Source organism: Empidonax traillii, unplaced genomic scaffold, assembly GCF_003031625.1.
Source record: "Empidonax traillii isolate 1590-97213 ecotype Southwest subspecies unplaced genomic scaffold, ASM303162v1 scaffold135:size1941959, whole genome shotgun sequence".
NCBI lineage: Eukaryota > Metazoa > Chordata > Aves > Passeriformes > Tyrannidae > Empidonax > Empidonax traillii.
This window is the reverse complement of record NW_020955328.1, coordinates 1,890,524-1,917,053: the sequence shown is the minus strand read 5'-3', so window position 1 is coordinate 1,917,053 and position 26,530 is coordinate 1,890,524. Positions and strand designations below refer to the sequence as shown.

The 26,530-nt window shown below is 48.7% G+C and overlaps 2 protein-coding genes across 6 annotated transcripts in view; both read left to right on the top strand.

Moving 5' to 3' along the window:
• The first annotated feature begins 2,519 nt into the window (after positions 1 to 2,519).
• Positions 2,520 to 21,228, top strand: GGNBP2 (gametogenetin binding protein 2). Of its 5 annotated transcripts, none has more exons than XM_027883880.1 (15): positions 2,521 to 2,636; positions 3,629 to 3,785; positions 7,632 to 7,712; positions 9,453 to 9,706; positions 10,323 to 10,421; positions 12,701 to 12,862; positions 12,949 to 13,062; positions 14,969 to 15,178; positions 16,217 to 16,391; positions 17,709 to 17,903; positions 18,447 to 18,597; positions 18,826 to 18,951; positions 19,033 to 19,184; positions 19,552 to 19,800; positions 20,529 to 21,228. In XM_027883880.1, the coding sequence occupies exons 2-15, from the start codon at positions 3,693 to 3,695 to the stop codon at positions 20,730 to 20,732; spliced, it is 2,265 nt and encodes a 754-aa protein (XP_027739681.1). In that variant the 5' UTR covers positions 2,521 to 2,636; positions 3,629 to 3,692; the 3' UTR covers positions 20,733 to 21,228. The 5 variants fall into 5 exon arrangements, with proteins under 5 accessions (XP_027739686.1, XP_027739685.1, XP_027739681.1 ...); XM_027883883.1 differs by having other exon boundaries at positions 14,969 to 15,172; positions 20,529 to 21,220; XM_027883882.1 differs by having other exon boundaries at positions 2,523 to 2,636; positions 3,638 to 3,785; positions 20,529 to 21,220.
• Positions 21,229 to 22,225: 997 nt separating this feature from the next.
• DHRS11 (dehydrogenase/reductase 11) overlaps positions 22,226 to 26,530 on the top strand; it is a 23,600-nt gene continuing 19,295 nt past the window's right edge. Inside the window, exon 1 of the mRNA XM_027883824.1 lies at positions 22,226 to 22,404. Coding sequence (XP_027739625.1) covers positions 22,273 to 22,404 — 132 coding nt within the window. The 5' untranslated portion in view covers positions 22,226 to 22,272. The remainder of the gene's footprint in view (positions 22,405 to 26,530) is intronic.

The window sequence follows — 26,530 nt, the reverse complement described above, 5'->3', positions numbered from 1 at the left end:
TTTACAGCAGTTTTCTGGTAACTGGTGGATGTATTTATTTTAAAACACTCTCTGGCCTTGCCTAGGGAAGAAAGGCCTCCCCTGGTGAACCGAATGGCACAACTCCTTTATGCAAAACTACTCATGGATATTAATTTTTTGGAACATTTCAAGCCCAAGCCCAGCGCTGAGTTCTGCCTGTGAGCACAAGTCTGGTGGTGATTCAGAACCGAGGCATTCACGGGGTGTGACGAGCAGGGCTGTGCCTGGACAAGCACGAGCTGCCCAGGTGCCAAGTGCTTTGGGGAGGCAGAAATGCCGTGGGAGGTCTGGTGTGTCTGTGCAGAGCCCTGGGAGCTCCACACTGGCAGGGGGATGGTGGGTGCCAGGGCTGGAGCCAGCAAACCAAGGGGGTCTGGTTGGACATCAGGAGGAATTTCTTCCTGGAAGGGTGGTCAGGCATGGAAGGGAGGTGGTGGAATTCCCGTCCCTGGAGGGACAAGGTGGGGGTCAGTCACAGGGTGGACTGGATGATCCTGGAGGTCTTTTCCAACCTAAATAATTCTGTGATTCTGCAAGTTGTTCACCGCTGAATTAATGAGGGACAATTAATTCTCATTGCTTATTGTCAATAACAAGTGCAGCGAGCTCTGCCCTGAAGCACCCAGTGGGGTTATTAATGCTGAATATTCAGGCCACGAATACAGATAATTACCCAGGCCCCTCAAAGAGCCCAGAGATGCAAGGGAGCATTCTTTGATCCCAGGGTCTGTGGGAGCAAACAGCACTGCAGTGGGGCTGAAAAGATGTGAGCAGTGAACACTCTGCAGGCACTTTCTCCACCTCCCCCCCAGAACTGTCAGCTGGGTGCTGCAACACTGCATTTCACTTCACTCCGGGCTGTGTTTAGACAAGTAACCTTGTACAGATCAAAGATACATTAAAAAAAATCAGACTCTTTTATTTAGTTGTTATGTAATTAGTGAAAATTTAAGATATTTCAACTGTGAGCACTGAAATGGTTCGGCCATAGCGTGCCACCGACTATAGTAACAGTAAATCAGGGGACTGGGGAGACAGAAAGTGTTTTGCCTTTGCTGCCATAATTCCACCAAATGACCTTTTTGTAGGGCTGCAAGATCGGAAAAAAAAAATATGATGGGAGGGCAGGGCTGATTACATTTATCCTTAACCTTTTGTTAAACCTGAGTAACTTCTTAACAGATCTCATTATTTTTAAGGATCAGCCCCTTAGCATGCCTTCCCTTTCAACCCAGCACTGTCTCTTTTGAAGTCAAATGTTCCAATAAAGATTGCAGGCAGTATCCTATTTCAAAGCCACCTTGTCCTCGAGAACAGGTATTTCTCCCAGGCAAAGAGGGGCATGCAAATGAACGCAGGAAAGGCCTGGCTGCCTTTCCACTGTGTTGCAGACAAGAAACAAGCTGAGCGTTCCATCAACTTAAAAAAAAAAAACAAAAAAGAAAAATCCACGGATAAAAATTGTATGAAATGCGATGGTGCTTTTCATACGTAGTTCGTCAACGTGCAATCCAAGAATGCAAAATTTGGGCACTGCTGTTGATGTGATCCAGCCACGCTCTGGGAGTGGAGGGGCTGAAGTGACACAGGAACCCACATCCTTGCAAAGGAAGCGTAAGTTCACCTTGGTTCAGGTTGATCACAGAGCTCTGGGGGGAGAAATAATCTTTATTGTAAAGTCCCAGTTTTGCTGCTGCAGAAAAAGATGAAAACACACCGACTGCAAACTGTTCCCGTTAGAGATGCTGCACGAGGAGCTTGAGTAAATTAACTCCTCCACTTAACACGGGTTTTATGCAGACACAAGGAAAAAAAAAAAAACAAATTCCTGCTCTTTAATTACCTCCCCTGCATTTTCTCGTGAGGACTTCAGTGCCTACACACACACACACATACAAAACAAGAATGAACAGAACAGCGGGGTTATTTAATAGCTCAAGAAAGGCTCTGGGCTTGGTGTTTTATTTTTCTTGGCCGGTTGACTGAGGCAGCCACAGGATTTCGGGCGGGCTGCAGGCACCAGCATCCCTGGGCCGGAGCAGTTCCATCCTGCCCTGCCTGGCCGGGGACCAGGGCACGGGAGGGGGGGCTCAGGTGTGTTTGGGCCGGGGCGGCGCCTGAGGCGAATCCACACAATATCCCGGCTTGGAAGGGACCCACAAGGGTCCAATCCATCCCAGGACTCCCCGAACCACCCACGGAGCGCGCTGAATTCCGCTCATTTTCGCCCCTCCGCGCCCTGAGGGGCCGCGCCAGGGCAGGGCCCTCCCGGGGCCGTTCGCGCCCGCGGTAACGCCCCGTGAGGGACAACTGGAGGAGGCGGCGGGTTTTAACCCCCCTCAGGGCTCCCCCGGGTCCCCTCGCTGCCCAAACCGCCGCTCCCGGCGGCCGTTCCGTGCTCGGCCGAGGGGCCGCTCCGGGCCCGGCCCCGCCCGCCCCCCCCGCGCTCGGGCCCGGCCGGTGCCCGCGGGCGGTACCGGGCGGTGCCCGCGGCTCTCGCGAGAGCGGGGCGGGGCGGCCCCGGGGCGGGCGGGCAGCGAGGAGGAGGCGGCTCCGGAGCCCGCGGTGCCGCCCGCCTGTCACAGCGCCCGGGCCCCGAGCGCCGCCAGCACCCGGTGAGGGCCCGCGGGCAGCGCCCCCGGCCAGGGGAGAGAAGGGGGGACGGGGGATGGGGGACGGGGGACGGGAACCCGCCCGCCGCGCGGGGCTGCTCCCCGGCACCGGGCGAGGCCGGGCAGCGCCGTTCGGAAGGGGTGGGAGTGCGGCGGGAGCGCGGTGCAGCCCCGCGGGGAGGTGGCGGGGCGGGCGCTGGGCGGCGGGGAGGGGCGCCCCGGGGGCAGCGGCGGGCGTTGTGGCGGCTCCCGCTGCCCGGGCCGGGGCTGCGGAGGAACCGCAGGGCCGCGCCGGGCCGGGCCGGGCCGGGCTGGGCGGGTCCCGCCGGCCGCGCTGGGCCGGTGGCGGGCGGGGGGCGGTGGCTCCATCTCCTCCCTGCCCTCCCCCCCGGGCTCCATGGCCCCCTAGCGCTCCATCACCCCATGAGGCTTCCTCTCCCCCCTCCGGGGTCCATTTTTACCCCTGGCCGACTCCATCTCCCCACTGCTGGTCTCCATCCTCACCAGCCAGGTTCCATCCCCCCCAGCTTGGTTCCATTCTGCCGCCGGGTCTGCATCTCACCCACCGGGGTTCCATCCCCCTCAGCCGGGTTCCACCCGCCCCAACCGAGCTACATGTACCCCACCGGGTCTCCATCTCCCCCCGGCTGGCTCCATCACCCCCAACCGGGTCTCCATCTCCCTCACCGCGTTTCCAGCCCCCCCCCCCCCCGGCTTCATCCTCCTTAACTGGGCTCCGTCTCCCCCACTGGGTTTCCATCGCCGCCCCTCCATCCCCCCGAGCTGGGTCTCCCCGATCCCTCCCCGTGTCCCGCCGCTCCGTGCCCGTCCATGCCCATCCCGGAGCCGCCGAGCGGCCGGGGCGGGCCGGGCCGGGCCGTGTTGAATCAGGCGATGCGGAGCGCAGGCTGTGTCTGTGTGTGCGTGTGCGGAGGTGGTGAAAGTGTGGCGGGGGAGCGCGCTGGGTGTTTACTCCGGGGCTGGGCCGCTCGCAGGCAGCAGCAGCAGCAGCAGCAGCAGCACAGCGGGGAGGAGGAGGAGGAAGCGGCGGCAGCAGCGATGGCGCGGCTGGTGGCGGTGTGCCGGGACGGCGAGGAGGAATTCCCCTTCGAGAAGAGGCAGATCCCGCTGTACATCGATGACACCCTCACGGTGAGTGCCCCCCGGGGCCGCCCCGCGTGTTGCAATGCCCGGGCCGGGCCTTCCACCCCCCCCCTCTCTCCCCTCCTCCCTCCCCGGCCGGGCCGCGCTGGCTCCTCGTTAATCGCGGGGACTTTGCGACGCTCGGCCTTAACTGTGCTGTGTGTGGCAACTTTGTGTGGTTTGGTGTTGTTTTTTTTTGTGTGTTTTTTTTTTTTTATCTAATCTGATCCGCGGCTCCCGAGCAGGGCAGGCCGCGGAACGAGGGACTCGGTGCCGCGCTTGGGGCCTGGGCACAACTTGTGCTGGAGCCACCAGCGTGTGTCGAGCCCAGAGGTGGAGCAAAGCCATTTTCCAGCCAAGGAGGAAGGGAGCCATGTTAACGTGGAAGCCCAGCTTAAAACTGCGTGGTTGCTCTGCTCCTAAATAGGCAAGGAAAGGCTAAAGGTGATTGTGAAACCTTTGCCTTAAAGTCAGGGTTGTTGAGCATGCTGCTGTGTCTGCAGTATCTGAGAGAGTTGCCCATTTCAGTGTGTTTTTCTGAATTGAAAAAACACGGTGCTTTTTTGTTTTTTCCAGAATATTCAGTGGAAAGATGAGCCAAATGCAGCTTGGAGGCTTTCTGATCCTTCATCTTCTGTGTTTAGAGGAAGGCTCAGAAATTGCATCGTGAGGGAACACGTAGCAAAGTGAAAAAAATTCTCTGACTAGCCAGTTGTTTGTTTTAATTTTTAAGGCATGAAAATAGTGGGTAGAAAATAATATTGCACTTATATAGTGTAATTTGGTATCTTAGTTATTTGTATTTGATTTCTCTTGCTGTCAGTGTGACAGTACCTGATGTTACTTTAAATGGTATAAAATGTGGGTGCTTTAAATTCCTGATCTCATGTTTAGTATGGAAGAATCCCTCAGTTTTATATCAGCTAACTTGGGCAACTCTGTAATGTAATTTCTAGTGGAAGGTGTCCCTGCTCCTTGCAGGGGGTTGGAACTGGGTGATCTTTAAGGTCCTTCCAACCCAAACCATTCAGAGATTCTTCCATCCTCCAGAACAAAATAACTGAGTATCTTCAGACAGTCCCTTGCCCTCCATCCCACTGTTAAAATTATCTATCTTGGCCTCATCTGGTTTTGCTGCCTCTGAAGAAAGGATCTTTGGCTGTATTTTAATTTTGGTCATTTGGATGGTGGCATATTATTAATACACCAAACATCATCACTGGTTTTGGCTTTATGTCATCTTTATTAACTGTGCTTATGCATGAGGCAGAGTTTCCCCTAAAGTTGTCCAGAACACTATCCATCTGTCCTAAAGGGATTTATGACCTGGAAAACCCAGCACTGTGCAAGAGTAGTGTAAGTTTGTGGGTTTGGGTGTCTTGACCACGCCTTGTAAGTTATTTTGCCCTTTTATTTCCCATGGAGTTTTGAGCTCTTGGATTTCTCTCTCTCTTTATTTTATTTTCCTTGGACTCCCTAGTAAAAATTACCCATTACCTTATGGCATAGACTTGCTATGCTCTTGTTACCTTTGTTGTGTGTAATATATGAGAAAGAGAGAAAATTCAGCTATACCAGGCACAGGTCTAAAATTCCCTTTGTGGTTTGGTCCTGGAATTCCAACCCCAGGCCCAAACTCGGTGTAATTGCACTGTGTTGTTGCTGTCCTGCTGCTTTTTACACCATCCTTGTGATTGAAAGGCTCCTCCAGCTGTAAATCAGTTTCGGATCTATCTGGAGGACAGGCATTTATGCAAGTGCAAGTCATCCTTACCGTGAAGAAATCTTATCTCTGGTCCCTTTTTTCTCCCCCATTATTGTTGTTACAAAGTGCTCGGATTTCTAGGTGGTTTCTGGAGGCTTTTGTTAAATATATCTGCAGAAGCAAGTGAATGAACTCTTAGCTTCCTTGTCTGTCATCTATAATTTAATTTTGAAATCCTTAATTAGAACAAGGCATGGAGTTGTCTTTGAAACAGAATTTTGCATCTGCAGCTTTATCTGTAAAAAAAAATAGTGGTTATTGGTAGTAACTGGCTTCTGTTGACCTCATTTAAATCACAGACGTTAAAAGTAGTGGGACTAAGATGTCTGTTAGTCAGCTGGAAGACTTAATCTTGGCTTTAAATCTAGAATCAGTGGTTGTAAATTAGGAGTGAATGGCCAGAGTGCTCTTCAGCTTTGTAGTAGCTCAGCAAGCAGTTGAGGTGCAGGGAGATACTCAATGGGTTGTTCACCACCACACTTCTCTGCTCCTTCTGGCTCAGCTAGAAATGAAAGGAGGGTTGAATATTGAGCCCTTTTCATTTCTTAAGCGGCTTTTATGATTTCTAGAAGGCATTCCATTTGATGTGGTATTATGGGATTTTTTTTTTTTTTTCCTTCCAGTTCAGGGTGTGATGGTGGTTGATGTTTAACCACTTAATAAAATCTCAGCAGACACATGAATTAATTTAGCCTTTGATTCCTTCGCTCTGTTGTACAAAATACCTGAGGGTGTTGTCTGATAGTGGGAGATGAAGGTGAAGGGGGGGGGAAGTAGGCAGATTTATCTCTTGCCTCTGTTATCAGCAGATAGAGCTTTAACTTTTGCTTGTAGCTCATGCCCCACAGAAACACCAAATTAACAGTGTAGGAAACCTGTAATTCTGCAGCAAAAACTGGTGCTGCTGCTTCGTGTGGATGGATCAGGGACAGGAGAGGCTGGAAGGGAAGTGCAGGAGAGGTTGGAGTTGGCACTGGGTGCCCTGCACGAGGATAAGGCAGCTGTGCTGATGCTCAGATCGTGGCACGGGGGAGATCAAAACACTGCCTTGCTCTCTGCCCCCAGAGAACGGGAGTTTATTTTGGAGCAGAGCTGAGAGCTGTAGGAGCGAGTGTGTGAGTTCTCTGGAGGAAGGGGTGGCAGTTAGGCAGCCAGCAGGGAATTCTGCCTTAACTAGACAGCTGAGGGAAGGTGGAGGGAGGAGAAGGGATGAATCAGGCAATTTCAGTCGCTGCTGATCAGTCTTAGTTATTCACCAAAGTCGTCGTTTTGTCTTTGGGATTTTAAAGTGAACTTTCACTGTTCATATTGACAAATTCTGTGTCTCTCAGCTTGGACAAGAACATAACATGTTTTTTCTAGTTGCTTTCATTTTACTCCACAGTTGCACAGTTGGATTTTGGCCTGAAAATTATTTTACTGATTTCTGCCCCTCCCCAAGAAAGCGCCCTCTCTGTTTCTCCGTAATTTGATAAGAAATGTTATTAATTACTTGCAAGTAATCACATTGTTCTGTAGGCTTAACATTTTACTCTGAGCCTCTTGAGAGTCGCAGCTGCAATCACACAAAACAAACTATGCCTTGGAGTACCTTGTTGGGGTAATATGGTTTTAAATTAGCCTTTGGAGGAGTCGACTCTGTCATTAAATTATTGTGGCTGTTTCTTCATAGCTTTGTAAATTCAGTTTGGCTCTTGGATGCATTTTGGATCTCAGTGTGTTGGAGTATGTTATTTTTAAAAACCGAAGCAGGGTCTCAAGTCATGTAGATAATTATATAAATTCTGATGGTCCGTTTAGCAACTTTTGCTTTCTCTCTGAACAGCAGTTTAAGAGTTGCCATTTATAAACTACCTCTAGAACATTATATTAATGAAATATTTATTACTTTGCTGGGACGTTTACTATCTTAAACAGTTACTTTTATCCTTTTCCCAAGCTCCAATAATCATGTGAAAAATGTGAGCGTTTAACACAATTTCTGTTTTATTTCCCCCAAGAAGGTAAAACAACTAATTTTCTGTGTTTGGCTTTTTTTTTTTTTTTTCCTGAAAGCTCTTTTCGAAATTATTTTCCCTCTCTTTGTACAGATGGTGATGGAATTTCCTGATAACGTGCTGAACCTCGATGGACACCAGAATAACAGTGCGCAATTAAAGCAGTTCATTCAGGTAAATACCTGCTCCTGGTTGTTTTTTTTTTTTTTTTTGCTTTCCTTGGGTTTGTGCTTTTGCTTCTCTGGGAGGTTGTGACTCGTGGAGTGACTTCAGACACGTCAGCACCTGTGAGCAATCCCGTGTTGGTACCAAAGTGCACCGGGTCCCTTTGTTCCCTGGATTTCCCAGCATTTATTACAGCTTGTGCTCTCAGGAGGCAATTGCTGCATGTCTGGTTAGGAATGAAAACTTATCATGGAAACTGCAGTTCCTAAATGCATTTTGATTCCTATTTTCCCAGATAGTTTGGAACTGCTTTTTGAGGTGGAAGTGGGCATTGCCTAAGGTTGAGCTGCTGTGATTGGTGCCGTGCCAGGACAGAATTCACATGCCAATTTACACATTATATGTCGCTGAGGAGCGAGAGATGGTTCTGTGGTACCCCTGGAGCTTTACTAACAGAAGTGCAGCTGTGGCAGTGGGGCACCTGTAGCAGCTGCAGGACTGTGCCAGTGGTGTCCAGAGAACATTCCTGTTGCTGCCCTGCAGTTGCAGGTCCTCGCTGGTGCTTGGACATCAGCAGTGCAGGCATGTGCTGCACCTGCATGTCAAATGCAGCTGTGCTGTGGAAACAGCTCACTCCTGCTCTGCTGTCACCAGTGCCATTAATTACAGGAAAGAGGATTATTGCAGAGTGATATTGCTTGTCAGATGATTTAATGGGCCTGCCTCCAGGAGCACAAACCTTAAATGTTACCTGGTGAGAGCTCTGCTTTCATAATGTGTTACATAAAAGGAGCTGAAAATATTTTCTCTTTTCAGCTGATGTATTGACATATTCCATGGGTGTGATGAGTTCTCTTACGCTGTGTGGCCTTCTCCTTCTTTCCCCAGGAGTTGTGACAAGGCATTTCTGCACTGGGGGTGTTTGAGTGGGGTGATGTGACAATAATACAGAAAATACTATCGAGGCAAAACGTTCCAGCTGTGCTTTGTGCAACCAGGGCAAAGTGACCCTCAGTCAGTAAATACGCTGACAGGATCCTGCTCTTACAGCTGATGTTGGGAAGTGCCAGTGGTGCTGGTACCCCAGGTGTAAATGTGTGTGTTGGTGTGTGAGGAAGGGCCTCTCTCTTCTGCAGAGCTGTGCTAGTGGCAGTTCAGTGTTGATGAAACAGCAGTGAGAAGAACTAGAAGAGTATGTGCTTTTTTATGTGTGCCTGGATGTGTTTGACAGGGGGACCAGGAGACACATCTACAATTGTTTATGGACATATTAGAAGGTGTTGTCTTTGATGTTCTATGAATAGCACACATTGAGTGTTCACTGCTGGAGTAGAATGTTTCACCCCGAATTGTCATGTGTTGCTTTCTTTAGTTTCAGCTGTTAGAATTGGAATGGGAAATGGCATTTAGTCTTCCAGGAAAAATATTGTTAAATTGTCTTGGTCCAAGCAGAACAAGTCTGTTGTAAGTGAGATTTCCATAAATGCCAATGAATTCACAAATTGCCTTTCTGTGTGCCAAAGATGAGTGGCAGAGCAGAAGATGAAAAACCTGTGAAACAAAAAAAAATGTTTTGTTTCCTAAAACATCTGTGCTGAGGTGGAGAAGAAGGGTTTTGTGATCAGGGCGAGGAGCTGCGACGTTTCTCCCGCAGCAGCACCGGCTGATTGGAGCGGGAGGAGGAGGAAACACGAGCAGGAGAACGTTGTGCTCCCGTGTCCAATGCTGGCCCGTGTGGTTGTGTTCCAGAGACACAGCATGCTGAAGCAGCAGGACCTGAACATTGCCATGATGGTGACGTCGCGGGAGGTCCTGAGCGCCCTTTCGCAGCTGGTGCCGTGCGTGGGCTGTCGGCGCAGCGTGGAAAGGCTCTTCTCCCAGCTGGTGGAGTCCGGGAACCCAGCGCTGGAGCCCCTCACCGTGGGGCCCAAGGGGGTGCTCTCTGTGACTCGGAGCTGCATGACTGATGCAAAGAAGCTTTACACACTCTTTTATGTGCATGGGTGAGTGTCCTGGGACTAAACTGTCACAGGCTTCGATCTTAGAGTGCATCCTTGTCTTTTATATCCCTGTTAAACTAGTTACTGCCTAACCTGGGAAGAAGCAAACCCAGAACTTAATCTTTCATACCACCAGTTGCAATGCCATGATTGCAGTTAAAAGATACCAATACCTAAATATTGGCATCTCCAAATATGAATATAATCAGCCATTAATCTGACACAGACACTTCAAAGTTTTTGTGATGCCTGGAAGAAGAGTGATTGTTTGCCTCACTACTTGGCATGTAAAAAATGAAACAATTAATGCCTGTCCACCAAAACTTTCTGTTCTTGGGTGGAAAGGTAACCCTGAGAAAGTGAAACCTTCTGGGTTTGGTGAGCACAATAAATAGCCCCAGTGCCATTAGTTTCTCAGCTGTCAGCAGAGCAAACAGTGAGTGCTCAACACGCTGTGCCTTGGCCTTCCAGTTGGCTTCAGCTCCTTCTTCTTGCTCCAGTGAGCAGGAAAAGTAGGGGAGGTTAGTGCAGAGCTGAGGAGCTGGAGATCTGGAGAGCGAGGTGGGGTAAGATCAAGTGCTTTCCAGAATCCTAAGCTGGTTACATTTCTTTTCCATAGGTCCAAACTGAATGACATGATTGATGCAATTCCCAAAAGCAAGAAGAACAAGAGATGTCAGCTGCACTCCCTGGACACACACAAACCAAAACCTTTGGGGTAAGTTTCTGTTCAATCTCAAATATTTTAAGGGACCAAAGTATCGATAATAATTTATTTTTAAGCATTGAGATCAGTTCTTACACTGTGATCTGTTTGCCAGAGTTAGCTGGGTTATAGCAGACCCAAATAGTTGTGGTGGGGGGGAGGGAGAGGAAGAGAAGCAGCAGGAGTTTTGGGCATGCCCAGGGCAGGGATGGAAAGACAAACTGGTTTTTATGCTCTAGACCGAAAGGATTGATCAGCAGATTTTTCTCACATGGAGGTGGAAGAGTCCATGCTAAACAAATACACATCATTTTGCTTGGGATTATTAAAAATGCCTTGCACAACTGTTAATCAAGGGCTTTGTTGTGGTCGGGTGCAGGGTTAAAACTGGAACTCCGTAAAATGTGTTTTCTCAAAATGTGACAGCGTGTTTTGAATACACCACTGAAAAATAGGCAAATATGCCAACTGGTTAACCAGAAAAACACTCCCTGTAAATCTGTTGTGGATTTTGGAAGTGGTGGGTTTTTTTGTTGCTTTTTTTTATCAATATGATGACCAATAGATTGGGCTCTTGTGCTTCACTGGAGACCTTTTTTAGTCAGTTGTGTTGTGCTCCTGTTTGAGCGTACAACCTGTGAAAGATGGTCTCCAATTACAGGACATGTATTTTTCTATGCAGATTTGAGTCTCTTTGGGTTTAGTTAAATCCCCTGGGATACCAGGCATGTGGAATTTGATACCTGATTTTTGCTCATGCTCCCTCAGCATAGTGGGAGCTAATAATTATCTCTTCTATTTTGGTTACAGGCCTTTCATATCATTAGTTTAAAGCTTTTGTTACACAAGATCATGAAGGTATAGGGGTATACATTTTTTTTTTAAATTAAGCAAATTCATAGGATTATGAGGGTGGGTTTTGGTTTTTTTCCTTATCTTTAGTAAGTTGAATCTTTTCTGTGTGAGAACACACGTGGTGGAACCTGCAGTTTGCATTTTGGCAAGGCAAAACAGTTCTCAGACTGAAAGAAAAGAGAGCAGAGCGCTGCCTTTATTTCCTCAGTTCATGCTGGAGTAAATCCCCTTCGTATTTTGGGTCCAGATGAATAGGGAATATGTGGAAGAGCAGTATTTTTGTATATTTTATTTTATTTTTATAAATTTTATTGTGCTGCAAGGAAAACTTGGGGCTTTAGCAGGTAAAATGGCTCGTGGGCCATGAGGGGGGTTTGCTAAAGAGACATGACTTGCACTCCTCTGCTCAGGCAAACCCTTTGCTCTGTGCAGAAGTGCCCAGGGTGCATCAGCACGGATATTTCTCCACACCAATCTCCCTGCAGTGGCACAAACCCGCTCCAGCTGAGCCGAGGAGGCGTCCGAGGGAATTGTCTCAGGGAGCAAACCTTGTTTATGACCACAGAGCTACTGCTCCACTTCTGTACAAGAACCTCCTTCAGATGAGCTGCATCTGTTGGGCATTTCACGCACACAAAAAGGGCTTTGAGTTGTAATTGTGTGTTTAATCAGGGGAGTTATGTAACCAGCTAATTCCACTCAAGGGTTGCTTGACGTCCTGAGTTTCAGTGTCCCTGGGTCATGGCTGCTCGGTGCCATTTGGGGCTCAGGAGCATTTTAAACTCTTTATTTTAAACTCCCTGTGATGTGGCAAACGAGATCACAGCGTGTATAAACACTCCAGTTGGGAATTAGGGGTGCTCTCTCCCATTTTCCTGCTGTGTTGTATCCATACCTGAGCTTACGCTGAAGTGATAAAGTGTCAGTTGTAGACAAGCCTGTAAGTAAACATGACATGCTATTCAAAGTTTGTTCTTTGCTCTGTAATGTACTTTTAGCTTATCCAAATGTGCTTTGTGAAATTACTTTGGTATTTTTCTGGCAAACTTTTGAAATCTAATATAGGGTGGTTTATGTTTGTTTTTAATGGTGGTAGATGTGTGGAATTTGATTTTTTTTTTTTTTTTGTTTTCTATTTTTCTTTTTTTCTTTTGTCACTTTAGTGAATTGTCTTATGAAATTTAATCTGACAAGTCTTAAAACCTAAGTGTGCTTAAAGTAATGTTACTGCTGGTTTTGAGCTGTAACTTTAAAAAGCCGTGATGAGTCTGGATCATAAACACGGACAGCAAGATTTGCACCTCATTGTCTGACCCAAACTTTCTTAGAAGTTAAGGCTTAACCTGTAGAGAATTCAAAGTAAATTAAGGAACACAGCAGCATTTTCATAGGATTTGTTTAGGAAAAATAACTAGTTCATAATATATATGTTATAGGTCTGAAAAATGTTTGGTAATACTATGTGAGAGTGAAGGGAGCAGTAACAGACTCAGTACAAAGAAATTAAAAGCAGTTAAAAGTAGAGAAGACAGGAGGAGGAGGAAAGAGAGCAAGTGTAGCATCATTTTCTGCTATGGACCTTCCCAGGGAGCAGTCAGGTAAACCAAAGAGGCTTTGCTTTGCTTCTTTCCTAACCCCCCCCAGGATAATGTGCAGCCTTTTGTCTCCTCTGGTTGTCTTGCAGGGGCTGTTGGATGGATGTGTGGGAGCTCATGTCCCAGGAATGCAGGGATGAAGTAGTTTTAATCGACTCTAGCTGTCTTTTAGAAACCTTAGAAACCTACCTACGAAAACACAGGTACGTGAGGGGAACGCAGGGTTTGTTTTTAGGAAGACATCTGTGTTTTAAAAAGGCAATAAGTGTGTGATAAGTGTGTGATAAGTGTGTTCACGTGCAGAGGATTCCTGCGATAGCTTTTCAGACCTGAAGAGCTCAGCTTGTTGGTGACAGAGGGCCCTGCATGAGGCAAAGAGGGTGGAATATTCTTTGTGTATTCCCTGTTGCTCCAGGTTATGGTGGGGGAGACGTGGAGACCTCGGGTGAAGTCGTAGCTGCTTGTCTGAATTATTTTGGTTAGGATTAATTTACAGCTTAATGTATTAAAACTGTGTGTATTCATTCACTCTTTCACAAGTAGCCTGCTCTTGGATTATGCTCTTAGGCTTTCAGGGAGTGTGTGCCAGTTCAGCAGCAGATTTTAGGCTTGGGTGTTGCCTGTAAATCACTGTTTTAAACCAGTTGTTTATGACTTGCGGTGCTGGTGCTGTTAAGTCCCTCTTGCAGGGCAAAAATAAGCCACTAAATTATAGTTGCGTGTGTGCAGTAGCTGCCGTGCTGATTAAAAAGTTTTCATTTCCAGCAGTCTCAAGGTTCTGATATGAGCTGTGGGGGCACAGATGGGTGCGGGGGTGGCGGTGCTGTGGAAATAACACTTTGGAAACAAAATAACTTTAATCTCCTGTGACATTAAACACGGCTTTGGCAGCGTTCCTGCTGCTAACCTGCAGCAATATTGCTGTTTTCTTTGCTTTCACCACAGAAACTAGGCAGGTATCAGAGTTGTCACACAGCAAAATGTGTTTGGCTTGGTGTAGTCAAGCTGGACACACGAGGAAACGGGAAAACACCACCCAGGGCTGGCATGGAGAGCCAATTTTTCGAGCTGAAATGTGAGCAGCTCGTCTGACTTGCATTTTTAGAGTAATGCAGCAAGAGGTTTTGTAGCTTCTTGAAGGTTACTCCTCTTATAACACAGAATGAGCTTAATTTGGTTGCATTTCGATTATAACAGACTTCATAACTGTGCTCTTCTCACACATCAGCTGTCACGTGTTTAAAATGAGTGCGTGGTGTTATAAATAAACCTTGTTTGGCTATCAGCACAGTAATCTAATAATTCAAAATATCCTTCAAGGTGTTCATAGTGGAAGCAAACACTGCTCTTGTGCAGCAGGGGCAACAGAGGAAACTTTTTCTTATTTCTTACCACTTGAGTACACTTTAAATAGTTGCTGTGAGGTAACTTGGAGTGTGCTTCTTGAGAGGGATTTTGTCCTGGCTTGTAATGAGGATTCAGCTTGTGCACTGTTGGATTCCTGATCTTTGAATGAAGGTGGAATTTCATAGCCATAGCCACGCAGGAACTTCTCCATATTAACAATTAGCTTCTCTTTTGCTTTGGAGCATGAAAGTCTTGATACCCAGACTTTTACATGGGATAGGTGGGATAATTCACGCAGGCAATTTATTACAGAATTCCAGAATGTGCTGAGTTGGGAGGGACCCAAAAGGATCATCCAGTCCAACCCTCAGCTTTGCACAGGATCGTCCCCATGGATCACACCACGAGCCTGAGAGTGTCATCCAAACCCTCCTGGAGCTCTGGCAGCCTTGGGGCTGTGCCCACTGCCCTGGGGAGCCCGTTCAGTGCCAACCACCCTCTGGGGGAAGGTCCCTGAGATCCCACCTGAGCCTGCCCTGACACAGCTCCAGCCATTCCCTGGGGGCTGTCCCTGCTCACCCAGAGATGAGTGCCTGCCCCTCCTCTGCTGCTCTGCAGGAATTTGTAACTGCAGTTACAGCCAAAATCTTACTATTTTACCTTCTGAAGTGACACAAAGCCCACATGCCCCCGTCCAAGCGTGCTCAGGGGGTCAGTGGGGTCAGATTGCCCGCTCGACAGTCGCGCTGTGCCTTCCCGCAGGTTTTGCACCGACTGCAAGAACAAGGTGCTGCGTGCCTACAACATCCTGATCGGGGAGCTGGACTGCAGCAAGGAGAAGGGCTACTGCGCCGCCCTGTACGAGGGGCTGCGCTGCTGCCCCCACGAGCGCCACATCCACGTGTGCTGCGAGACCGACTTCATCGCCCACCTCCTGGGGAGGGCCGAGCCCGAGTTCGCAGGAGGGTATGAGTATGTAATTGGCTAGAGTGGGCTATCTAGCGCTTTGCTTCTTTATTTTACCCGTCAATGTCTTTTGCCACGGTGGTTTTTGTGCCTCCTCGCTGCGCGGTGAGCTCGTGACTGTGAATATTTCGTAGGCTCTGGAGGTAGCGCTTCGAAGTAGCCGAGGCTCCATCTGTGCTTTTGACTTAGAAGTGCATTTAAAGAAAGAAATTGCCCAGTGTCTTCTAGTTCATTGTTCACTGCTTGTCCATCCAGGTGTTCAAATATGCGAAATAGAAAGACAGCCTTGGTTGATGGTTCTGCCCAATGCCAAGCGTTCAGGTTAATTTTGTTGCCATTTTTGTGTGTTAAGGTGCTTTCTGAACCTGTTTTAGCCTCTTAAAATCTCCCAGTGAAAAGCAGAGTTCTGAGCTCAGTATCACGGAATGGTTTGGGTTGGAAGGGACATTAAAGATCCCTAAAAGGGACCTTCCTAGTGCCAACCCCAATACCTTTAAAGCTCAGTCACAACTGTTTAATTGGGAGGGTCAACCCTTTTATAATGATTTTCCCTCAGTAGATGATAGATTGAACAGATTGTGAGAGATAATGGACTGATAATGAGCAGATTAATACTGAAATGTCTTTGCTTTGTACGGTAAGTAAGGTATAAAACTTCTCTGTGTGTTTATCCAACTTCAGTTAACTGAGGGTGAAATATTTGCTGTTAACTCAATACAAATTTTAGGAAACAAAAGAATGCATTAAAACTGGCATTAAAAGTGCTGCTCCCTCTTGGTAAGGACAGGGACTGATGAGGTGACTCCTGAAGTCCAAGGTGGGAAGGCACAGAGTGTTTTACCAGCACAGGGAGCCTGCCAGGAGCTCAGTCAGTGGTGGCTTTGACCTGGTCCTTTCTATTTTGCATCTGCATGCAGCGCAGCAGAGCCAGAGCGAGAGGCTGTTGATGCAAACACACCTGCAGCTGTGCAGAAACCCACACGGCAGCCACCGCTTTGATCAGCTGCTTTAACAGTGCTGTGCTTTGCTTCAACTCCTGTGCAGACGCAGAGAGAGGCACGCCAAGACAATAGACATAGCCCAGGAGGAGGTGCTGACCTGCCTGGGCATCCACCTGTACGAGAGGCTGCACCGGATCTGGCAGAAGCTGCGGGCCGAGGAGCAGACGTGGCAGATGCTCTTTTACCTGGGGGTCGATGCTCTGCGCAAGAGCTTTGAGGTAAAACCCGAGTTTTGTCCGACTTCATCTAACTCCGTTTTCACCACGGTTCTCTTTCTGCTTCCTGCACGTGTCGGGCTGGGAGGAGCTCCGAGGGTGTTGCGGTGACTGCCTTGTTGAGCTGTGTGACATCCACGCAGAGCACAGCCCGGGTTCTGATGTGAAATCTGCTGGAATGTAAAAGACTGAGGCTTGCTTTCACTTTCAGGCTGCATGTTATAGTACACACTGAGCCTTCTGTGCTTTTAATTCACAGTTATTTCTGTGTGCTTCTACTTGGTGGCATTCAAAATAGGTCAGGTTGCAGCAGTTTTTATTTGGTTTATGAGTAGAACTGGAGGATGTGCCTTTGAATTACAGGCATGATCGTTAACTCCTGCATTCCGTGTGTTCCAAATGTACTTTGTGGAATCTTGAGCTTCAAACAGAACTCCATGTGTTTCCTTTACCATATATAGTTAATATTAGTCAATAGTTGGCATGACAGATTTTTTTGTTACCTTTATCTTCATAATGACTGTTCTTTCTCAAAACTTCTAAAACATTAGAGGAGGAGGAAGAAAATCAGTTTGGGAATGGTCATAGTGGAACCTAAACTAGTCCTTGGAGTTTTTTTACAAGTAATTTATTTTTTAAATACTAAAAATGATATGGAAGTGGCCTTGGACTGGGAATGCTTCAGCATTTGTGTCAGGTTTTGTCCTGGTGGGGTTTTAAACTAGTAAAGTATGGAGTTGAAAATCCATTGACATTGTAAAACCCAGGGAATTTCACTGGTGTGCAGGGATGGCTGTGAATTTGAAATACAGAACTTATATGGGGCTCTTTTCTAAGCTGAGTAGGAATTATGGGGTCTTAAGGAACTTATCAAGAGACTTGCTGTATTTTGAGGTGCATCTGCTCCTCAGGTTGGACTGCCTAGGAAATGAGTAGGTTTTTCACTGCTTCCCCTGGATAAAGAGCTGCAGGAATTCTGTACCAGTAGTTCTGATGTTGGGTTTGTTTTTTTTTTTTTGTGCTGCTGTGTTAAATAATCAGAGTATCTACCATGTAAACAGATCCCAAAATGCATAAAAATCAGCAGCTTTTCACTGAAAACTGTGAATGTGGGCTGTAAGTGAAACACAGAGCTCCTCCATGCAAATACCTTCAGCCGTCTGAACTGAGGGAATAAATCTGGGTGGGCATTTTTCTTCTCCAGTCAAAGAGTTGTGTTGCTGGGACTTCATGACTGGCTGCTTTCCTCTTCCTTTTTTATAAATGTAAAAGCTTGAACTGTGATAACTTCTATAAATAGATCTAACCTCTTGTAAACAGATGGCTGTGGAAAAAGTGCAGGGTATTAGTCGATTGGAACAGCTCTGTGAAGAATTTTCAGAGGAAGAAAGAGTGAGAGAGCTGAAACAGGAGAAGAAACGCCAAAAACGGAAGAACAGACGGAAAAATAAGTGTGTGTGTGAGATCCCTGCTCCTCTGCAGGCAACAGAAGAGAAGGAAATCAATCAGGCAAAGGTAAACGGGGCTTTCAGGTGCTTCTTTCATCAGCTCACTGTTCATGGTAGGATTCTTGAGAGGTTTTTACTGGATTCTGGGAACTGGTTTTGATTTAAAACTTTGTCAGGTTAGTACAGCCTTTGTAAAGGAGTTACCTGGAACTCCTCAGCTTTTGGGGGCGTGGTGTTTGTTTTTTTTTTTTCAGTCCTAAATCTGGGGTTTAGTTTATGCCAGAATATTTTTCAACCGTAACTTCTTCAAGATCACTTAATATGGGAAATCAAATTGCTACTTATAGACAATTCCCATTGAACTTTTGGAGAGGAGGAAACATTAATTGACTGAGCAAGTGCAATTATTATTCAGGGTGTGCTGACTGAACTTAGCTGACTGTAGGTCAAGATTATTGTAGGAAAGTTGGTTGGAATTTGTTTGATTGTCTTGTGTTTGTGAAGAATTCTAAGCAACGTTGTTATCAGTCAGTGCCAGCTGTTTTTTGTTGTGGAAGGAGTATCCTTTGCTTGCAGTGCCTGCAAAGTGTGTTTTGTTTCTTGTTTTAAGGAGAACTCCAACTTCACGGAAAGCAGTTGCAAAGCCTGTGGTAGCACCGAAGAAGCCAACAACTGTGTAGAAGTCATTGTTACTAATGAAAGCACCTCTTGCACTTGTCCTAGTAGTGGTACCCTATTAGGTTCACCTAAAATCAAGAAAGGTATGTTAATTGTTATTATTTTTTTTCATTTTTAAAAAACCGTTTTGCTTTTTAGGGGTAAACAGGGCTCAGCTCTTTTTAAAAATAATTGGGTTTTCGGAGGAAGGGTCTAGAGGAAGATGTCCCTGCCCACCAGTCTGGGATTCTGTGAATTCCTTTTTGTAGAGGCATAACTAAAGAATATGCAGCAGTTCCTGTAGATGACAGTGGTTTTTGGCTTTGCCTCAGGTTTATCTCCACACTGTACTGGCAGTGACTGTGGCTATTCATCGAGCATGGAGGGCAGCGAAACGGGGTCTCGGGAGGGGTCAGATGTGGCCTGCACTGAAGGCATCTGCAACCACGATGAAAATGGTAGGTTTGGGAAGAAGATAATAACATTTTAGTCTCCCCAAAACTGCGGTATCTTAGAACAGACTCGCCTGCCTTTTGCAGGAGACGATCCCTGTGTCCATCGCTGCGACGACAAGGAGGAGGACGGGGACAGCTGTGTGGAGTGCTGGGCTAACGCGGAAGAGAGCAGCACAAAAGGCAAAAACAAAAAGAAGAAAAAGAAAAGCAAAGCCTTGAAGTGTGAGAATGACCACGTAAGGGACACGGCTCTGCCAGATGCTTCTCTAAATGCTTACGTTTGAAAGTAGTTACGGAAGGGTTTCAAGTCTCAGTTGTGACTGATGCTGAAAATGGGGTAACAGGGGTCTGCTGTTCCCTGTCCATCCAAGTTGGGGAATTGAGGTCTTCCCTGGAGTAGGTTGGGGTGGAAAGAATCTCTGCTATATTCCTAAGCATGTGCACTTTTGCTCACTCTCAGTGAATTAACGTGCCACACATTTAAAAAGATCTGTCCTTGCTCTCCTTTGCCCTTTCCCCTTTTACCCTCTGCATCCACCCGAAACTCGAATGTTCCGTGTGAAACACCGCTGGCAGTTGATCCCAGGCTGTTCTCAATTTCAGATTCAGAAGCTTGGAAGCTGTCTGGCAGATCCAGGTACCAGAGAGACCTCAGGGAATCTCACGCACACAGAGTTTCACCGCGACAAGACCAAAGACACACACGCCGAGAGCTGCTGTAGCGCAGACAAAAGCGGCCAGCAGTTGCCTTGGTTTGAGCACATGAAAAATGTGTCACAGTTTGCAGAGCCTACAGAAATGTCACTCGTTCCTGATACTGGAAAAGGTGCCAAAAGCTTAGTGGAACTCCTTGTAAGTAAACGGCTTCCTTGGAATTGGGAGGTTGTAGCAGCATCCTGCTTTAATCTTCGGGCTGAGGGTGGGCTTGGAACTCAAATCCCACTGAGGAACTGCTGACCTTAAGGCTCCCAGTGTTCGGTTTGTTTGCCTGGTGCACGTTCCCTGGGAAGCTTTATAACTGAAATGCTTTGCAGAGGAGGAGAAATTGTCGCTGGAATGCAATTGCAGAACTTGTGTTGTGTTCCTTGTCAAGGATTGCATTATTCCATAACATTAAGTGGGCATTATTGCTGCCCTCGGGCCTCAAATGTTACTTCCCACTGCAGGCTCCTTGGACAGCTTTCATCTATCTCCCTTTCCTTCCCATCTTCTTCCCCTTATTTAGATCCTTTCCTCTTTCTTCCCCCCCTTTTTTCTCTTCCTTTACTTCCCTTTTCTTCTTGCCCATGCTTTTTTTCCCCTCTTCCCCCTGCTCCTTTTTTTCTTCCCCTCCCTCTTTCTTTCCCCTCCCTTTCCCCCAAAAAACCTCTAACGAAAATCGTGCTCTCCCAGGGAAATGTGAATGATTTCCTGGCTCTGTGGCTGCCTCTCACCCCAGGAGCAGCAGAGCCGTGTGTGTGGGTTGAGTGGCTGATGAGCCACGTGGGCCCTGGGCTGTGCCTGCCCTCGGAGCAGCTGCAGGGGATGTGCTGGGCAGGAGGGCGATGCTGGAGCTCTGAAATCCCTCTTCTCCCTGGCAGGACGAGTCCGAGTGCACTTCTGACGAGGAGCTGTTCATCTCCCAGGACGAGATCCAGTCCTTCATGGCAAACAACAAGTCTTTCTACAGCAACCGGGAGCAGTACCGGCAGCACCTGAAGGAGAAGTTCAACAAGTACTGTCGCCTCAACGACCACAAGGGGCCCGTCTGCAACAGCTGGCTGGCAACAGCTGGAGCCAACTGAGCCCGGCCCCCTCTCTGTCTGTCACTGAAACTCGAGATGACTACTGCGCCTTCTCCTTCCAGACTTAATTTAGTGACTTACGGCAAAATTTTATCTTAAATTAATGTGATTCTTTTTTTCTTGGTTTTTTTTTTTTTTTGTTTGTTTTATTTTGGTGGTTTTTTTTTTTTTTCTTTTTCTGGGGGAGGCTGGTGGAGGTGATTTCCTTAATTTTGTTCTTTCTCCAGGCTTGTATCTTTAGTTGAGTAGCTGTGCAAGCCTCTCTTCTAATTTAAGCCATCTCTTTTCATTCAATGTTTCTCTTCCTGTGAGACTTACAAAGAAGCAAACTAGTGGCAAAGTAATGTTGTACCTATAATTCTGTACAGAATGACAAGGAGCTGAATATAAGATTTTACAAAGTAGACATCCATTTGCAAAATGTTTTGGATGTAATATGTTAAAGCGCAATGTGCAAAATTTAAATAAAGAATATTTATTAATATGCATAGTAAAAGTGGGTGTCTATATTTGTACTCTGAGCACTCCTTCCCAGCAGGACTAATTCCCGCTGGGCTGTGTGGAGGGAGGTGTAAGGAGAGGAAACCTGGCCTGGGAAAGGACAGATCCTTGCAGAGCAGCGTGCCAGGCTCTGCTTCTCCCCTGCCCTGGGCTGGGGGTTGTGGGGTCATTGCCAAACCAGCAGGGTGTGTGACAGCCTGGCTGTGGCAGGGGCACTGTGCCCTCCTGGTGCCTGCTCTGCCTCCAGGATTTGGGGTGAGGGATCAGTGTGGGGCTGGCTGAGGTGGGGATGTGGGGATGTGCTGTGCCAGTCCCAGTGTGAGGGCCGGGCCCAAGGTCAGAAGGGGGTTGGATTTGTTGGGAGGGTGAGGCAGCCTGTGCCGTTTTGTGGGCTCACTGCCCCATTTGGAACAAAGAGAATCACCAGCTCCCCACCCTTTCTTCTTCCAAAATACCTGCACTTCAGACTTTTCACTGCTTTTTTTTTCTTTTTAGTTTCAATTAATCTGTTTCTTCAGAAGTGTCTGGGAATTACTTGAGCATCCCTGAGCCTTGTGAGGGAGTTGACAGCACCTTCCCAGAGCTGCTCTGCCCTCTGATCTCTCCGGGCCCATTCTCTCTCTCCCTCCCCAGTCCCGCACTCACCTGGGGGTTTGTTTGCAGGGTCTCTGCTCCGTTATCCACCCCTGCATCCCACAGGGCTGATTCGAAACAACAGCCCAGTTGGAAGGCGATGCCCTCTGAGCTCCCTCCTCCCTCAAACCCTTCCGGCCGTTTCTCTCCACCTCCCGGGCGAGGCCAAGCCCCACCCAAACATTCCAAGCCGGGCAGGACCCACGGCCGTGCTCCCCTTTCCCACGCGGCTGGGCTGAGCCCCCGCAAACTCAGCGCACGCACGGGGGAAGGGAGGAGGGGGCGTGTCCCCTCCGTGGGCGTGTCCGTGGGCGTGTCCCGCGGGGCGGGGCGGGGCGGGGCTGGCGGGCGGTGCATTGTGCGCGGCGGCGGCGGCGGCGGGGCCGGGCCGGGCCGGGCCGGGGCCATGGAGCGCTGGACCGGCCGCGTCGCGCTGGTCACCGGCGCCTCCGTGGGCATCGGCGCGGCCGTGGCGAGGGCGCTGGTGCAGCACGGCATGAAGGTGGTGGGATGCGCCCGCAGCGTCGACAAGATCGAGGTACCGGGGAAGGGTTGAGTGGGCGGGGGGAGGGGGGGGGGGACCGGGGCGGGGGCGCCTCTCCCACGAGGCCGCACCGGCGGCGGGGCCGCTCGCTGGGTCAGCCCGGCGGGGACGGGGCCCGGGGGATGCCGAACACACCCTCCCTTCCCCGGCTCCCCCTGCCCTCCATCCCCCCCGCCCTCCATCCCCGCCCGGCCCCGGCCGCTCTCCCGGAGCCCCCGGGGCTGTGCCCGGCCCCGACAGGAGGGTGGGAGTTGCCCGAGCGAGGAGCGCGGTCAGTTTTTGGTTTTTTTTTTTGTTTGGGGTTTTTTTTTGTGTGTGTAGGGTTTTTTTTTTGAGATACTTCTTATCGTGGTTAAAAATAGCACCTGCCCGGCCGGCCCCGGGAACGGGAACGGGCTGCGCGGGTTTGGGGCTTCCAGCCCTTCGGCTCTTTGGGAGACAGGATATTTCTGTGGTTTGATGGTAAAATAGAGTTTCAGCCCTTTGGGTCCTTAGCGCGTGGCTCGCCCCGATGAGGAGCATCGCTAAAGCCGCGTCGAAAACCTCACGGCGTTGGCTTGAAAATAAAGATGCTTAAAAGAAGTGTTTTCTCTCGATCCTTCCTGTATTGGGTGCGTTTGTCGGCTCTGCCTTTGCCGTGGCATGAGATAAGGCTTGTTTGCTATTTAGGAAGTTTCCTCTGAGGTAGGAAATAAGTTGTAGTCAGCTGAAATATTGCCGTGCTGGTTGTTTGGTGCCCACAGATGCAAAGGCGATCTGTACAACATCCAGGGGTTGCGTCTCCTTAGCCAAGGTGATAAGGATTCACTGACTGTGCCAAGAATAAATTGTCCAAAATTCCCGGGAACCGAGGCTTGGCATTGGTGGTGTTGCCGAGTGGGGTTGAGTGAAGGAATGCTTGGAGGAATCCGGACTTTTCCCCTTTTCCCACTGCGAATCAGAAAGATGCCACTTGCAGAGAGAACACACCAACATGGCTTATTGAACTGTCCTTTGGGGCTTGCTTCTAATTTTGGACTTCCCAGCGTTTTGCTGCTGTGGTTTGCAGGGAAAGCTGAGCCTTCCCAAGGCTTTCCCACGTGCAGCTGAGGGTGTTTAATGTGCTTCCTCAGCCCGGGAGGCTCCTGGAGCCCCACGGAGCCTGGCAAAGGATGCTGCAAAGGATGTTGTTGTTTCCCGTTCCCCTCCAGAAAAGACAACAAAGTTGTTTCCAGTGTTGCTGTTCCCAGTATTGCCTTTTTCCTTGGGTTTTGTTTTGGAATCTTTTCGCTTGGTGAAGAAATCAGTGAAACCTGATGTTTTCCTTCAGTGCTGCAGAGGAGTTTCCTTCCTCTCGGAACCTTTTCTGGCCAAAACACAGCGTGGATTTAAGAACGAGAATTCCTGTAGAGGGTCAGTGATTTCTGGGGTTGCAGGGGGTGCTCAAGCGCTGAGCGGTGCTGGGGCTGCTCACACCTCCCAGCCCTCTTGTCGTGTTCCAGAAACACGTGTTCCCAGGGCAGCTGATGTTTGTCCCTGTTCCCTCCCTCTTCCCTGGGACTGAGGTGTGTCTGCAGCGTGCTGTCATTTGTTTTGGTGGGTGTCTGGACTGTGTCTCGCCCCGTTGCTATTCTGGGTTTATTTATTGTGAAGCATGTTTCCTTAACGAGGAAGAAAATCCCAGAAGCGCTGCCTGCTCGGGAAGGGGAAGGTGGTGGAGTGTGAGGTGACCCAGGGTCACTCCGGGAACAGGTCCATCACCTCGGCCTGGCTGCCAGGGACGCTGTGTCAGCACAGATGGGGCTTTGTACCAGCTCCATGCTTGAAATGAGAGCTGAGCTTTCCTCCAGGTGCTTCACCTTGAGGGCTTTCCTTTAAAAAAGAAAAAAAAAAAGGGAAGAAACATCCTATTCTCCCCCCTGCCATGGGCAGGGACACCTTCCACCAGCCCAGGTTGCTCCAAGCCTCATCCAACCTGGCCTTGGACACTTCCAGGGATGGGGCAGCCACAGCTGCTCTGGGCAACAAAGTGGCTGCAGGACAGATCTTGTTGCTGCATTAAAATTGAATAATTTGCTAAATACCATCGTGGATGATGCTGAACACGATGGTGTTCAGAGGAGCAAACCCAGAAAAATATATCGAGGCAGCTTGAAATGGAAAGGGGGCACAGAGTAGGGTTTAAACCCAGGAATACAATCCTGACTTTGTAGCACAAAAACATCTGTTTTCATCAGTGTTCTGCACGAGTCACCAATTTTAAGGTAAAGTGGCTGGAACCCCCCTGTGTTGTGGTTTTACAACCCACAGTAAACTGGTGACTGAAAGAGCAGGTTGTCTCGTGGGGATTTAGCTGGGGCAATAACCACTATGTCAAGATTTCTTAATCTCTTGGAAAATCAGATAATGGCTCGAGGCAAGGTAACAAAGGAATTGCAAAGTTGCGGGTTTGGCATCAAACCTGCGTGGAGAGTCCAGTGCTCTTTATTTGACTTCTGAAATAAAAAAATGTTAATGCTTAAAAAAAAACCCTGCAGAAGTATCCTTTTTTTTGCCCTTGCAGTGGCTGGATTTGCCACGTTGTCCCTCCCTTTGTCCCAGGCAGGCTCCTGTCCCCCACTCGTGCAGCTTTTTTCGAGTGGAGGCTCTTGGTGTGGGTCACCCCACGGTAACTTTACCAGTCAGACATCGAGGAACGAAATGTAATTAAAATGGCTTTATTTTGCTTTGGCGTGCCAGGAGGTAATTCAGGTTGAAGGCTTGTTTTCAGTGGGAAGCCTGGAGGTTCTAACAGCTGTCAAGGACTTTTCTGGCGTGCGCTCGCTGAGCTCCTCAGACACCGCCACGCGTTCGGAGTCAGGAGCCCTCACGAGGCAGCCAAGCGTTTTTTTAGCAGCCTGTAAGGCCAGGCTTGGGGGCAAACTGCTCCCTGGCAGCTGATCACCTGCACAGGGACCCCCTGGCTGGTCCCTGGGGTCTCCAGTGTGCTGAGATTTACAGCCACTCCACCCTGCAGGCAGAGGGGTCACTCTGATGGCTTCACTTCGAGGCTCTTCAGCCTCCTTCCCCCTGGTGTTTTCCAGAAGTTTGTGTTCAGTGTCTGACTTCTTGCAGCAGCACAAGAAAGGGAGAGTTTCCACATGCATGGGACAAAATATGTGTTTCCCCCCCCCCCTCCCCCCACCTTCTCTGCTCTTTTATTCCACGTGATATGTAAATTTTTTTTTGCCAGGTTTTTCCCAGGGGATGGGGGAAGACTTGGGAGAGTTTGTGGTAAAAGCAGGGTCTGGCTCAGGGGTATGGTAAAGGCACTGAGGTATGCCATGGGTTTTCTCTTGGAGTGCAGGGAGACAGGGAGCTGTTTCCAGAGGGTTTGCAGTTGATGGTGGTATTACACTTTTTTTGTGATTAAAATGAATGCATTTTTATATTTATATTAGTAGAGCATGGCAGAAGTGCTGGCAGGAGCTCTCCCTCCAGCTCCAGTGTCGGAGTCCTGGATCCATAGCACGGCCAGGGCTGTCACTGATGGGAGATGCTCCAGGTGGGACAATCCCACCCGCTTCAGGTCAGGCAGCACCTGATGCTGCCACTCTAGAAATCTTCCAGCAGCCTGTTCATTCCTTGGATACCTCACTCCAGCATGGCCAGGGACATCATAGACGTCGTGCTCTGAAAGAAACACATTTTTTCCTCTCTTTGTGCAGAGCAGAGCCGGGCAGGAAGCAATAAATGTGGTTTAAAATACAAGGTGTAGCCAATCCATTCCAATGCCTTTGTGACAGGTATTGATCAAAGGTAACATTTATAACCAGGGGCCGGCTTTGCCAAGGTTAGATCTCGCTGGGGAAACAGCCCCTGATAAGCTGAGCTGCTGATTGCAGGTTGGAGCAGTCCAATCTCTGGAGGGGTCAGTGCTCTCTGCCGTACGTGGGAGGAGGAAGAAGGAGCCGAGTCTTCCTCGTGGGCTCTGAGCATCCTGAGCAGCCCTTGGGGGGCTCTCTGGCCACCCCCACGCGGCACTGCCCAGGCTAAAGGTGCAAAGGAGGCTCCTTACCCCTTCCACCCTTCCATGCTCCGAGCAGTTGATTAACAACTGCTTGTTTCTTGGTAGGTGAATGTGGATTTAATTGCTTGCGTG

Excerpts from the sequence above, each read along its gene's own strand:
- GGNBP2 (XM_027883880.1), top strand. The coding sequence starts at position 3,693 with ATGGCGCGGCTGGTGGCGGTGTGCCGGGACGGCGAGGAGGAATTCCCC. Across the intron at positions 16,392-17,708 it reads CTCTGCGCAAGAGCTTTGAG|ATGGCTGTGGAAAAAGTGCA; the intron begins GTAAAACCCGAG and ends TCTTGTAAACAG. Across the intron at positions 18,598-18,825 it reads TTCACCTAAAATCAAGAAAG|GTTTATCTCCACACTGTACT; the intron begins GTATGTTAATTG and ends GCTTTGCCTCAG.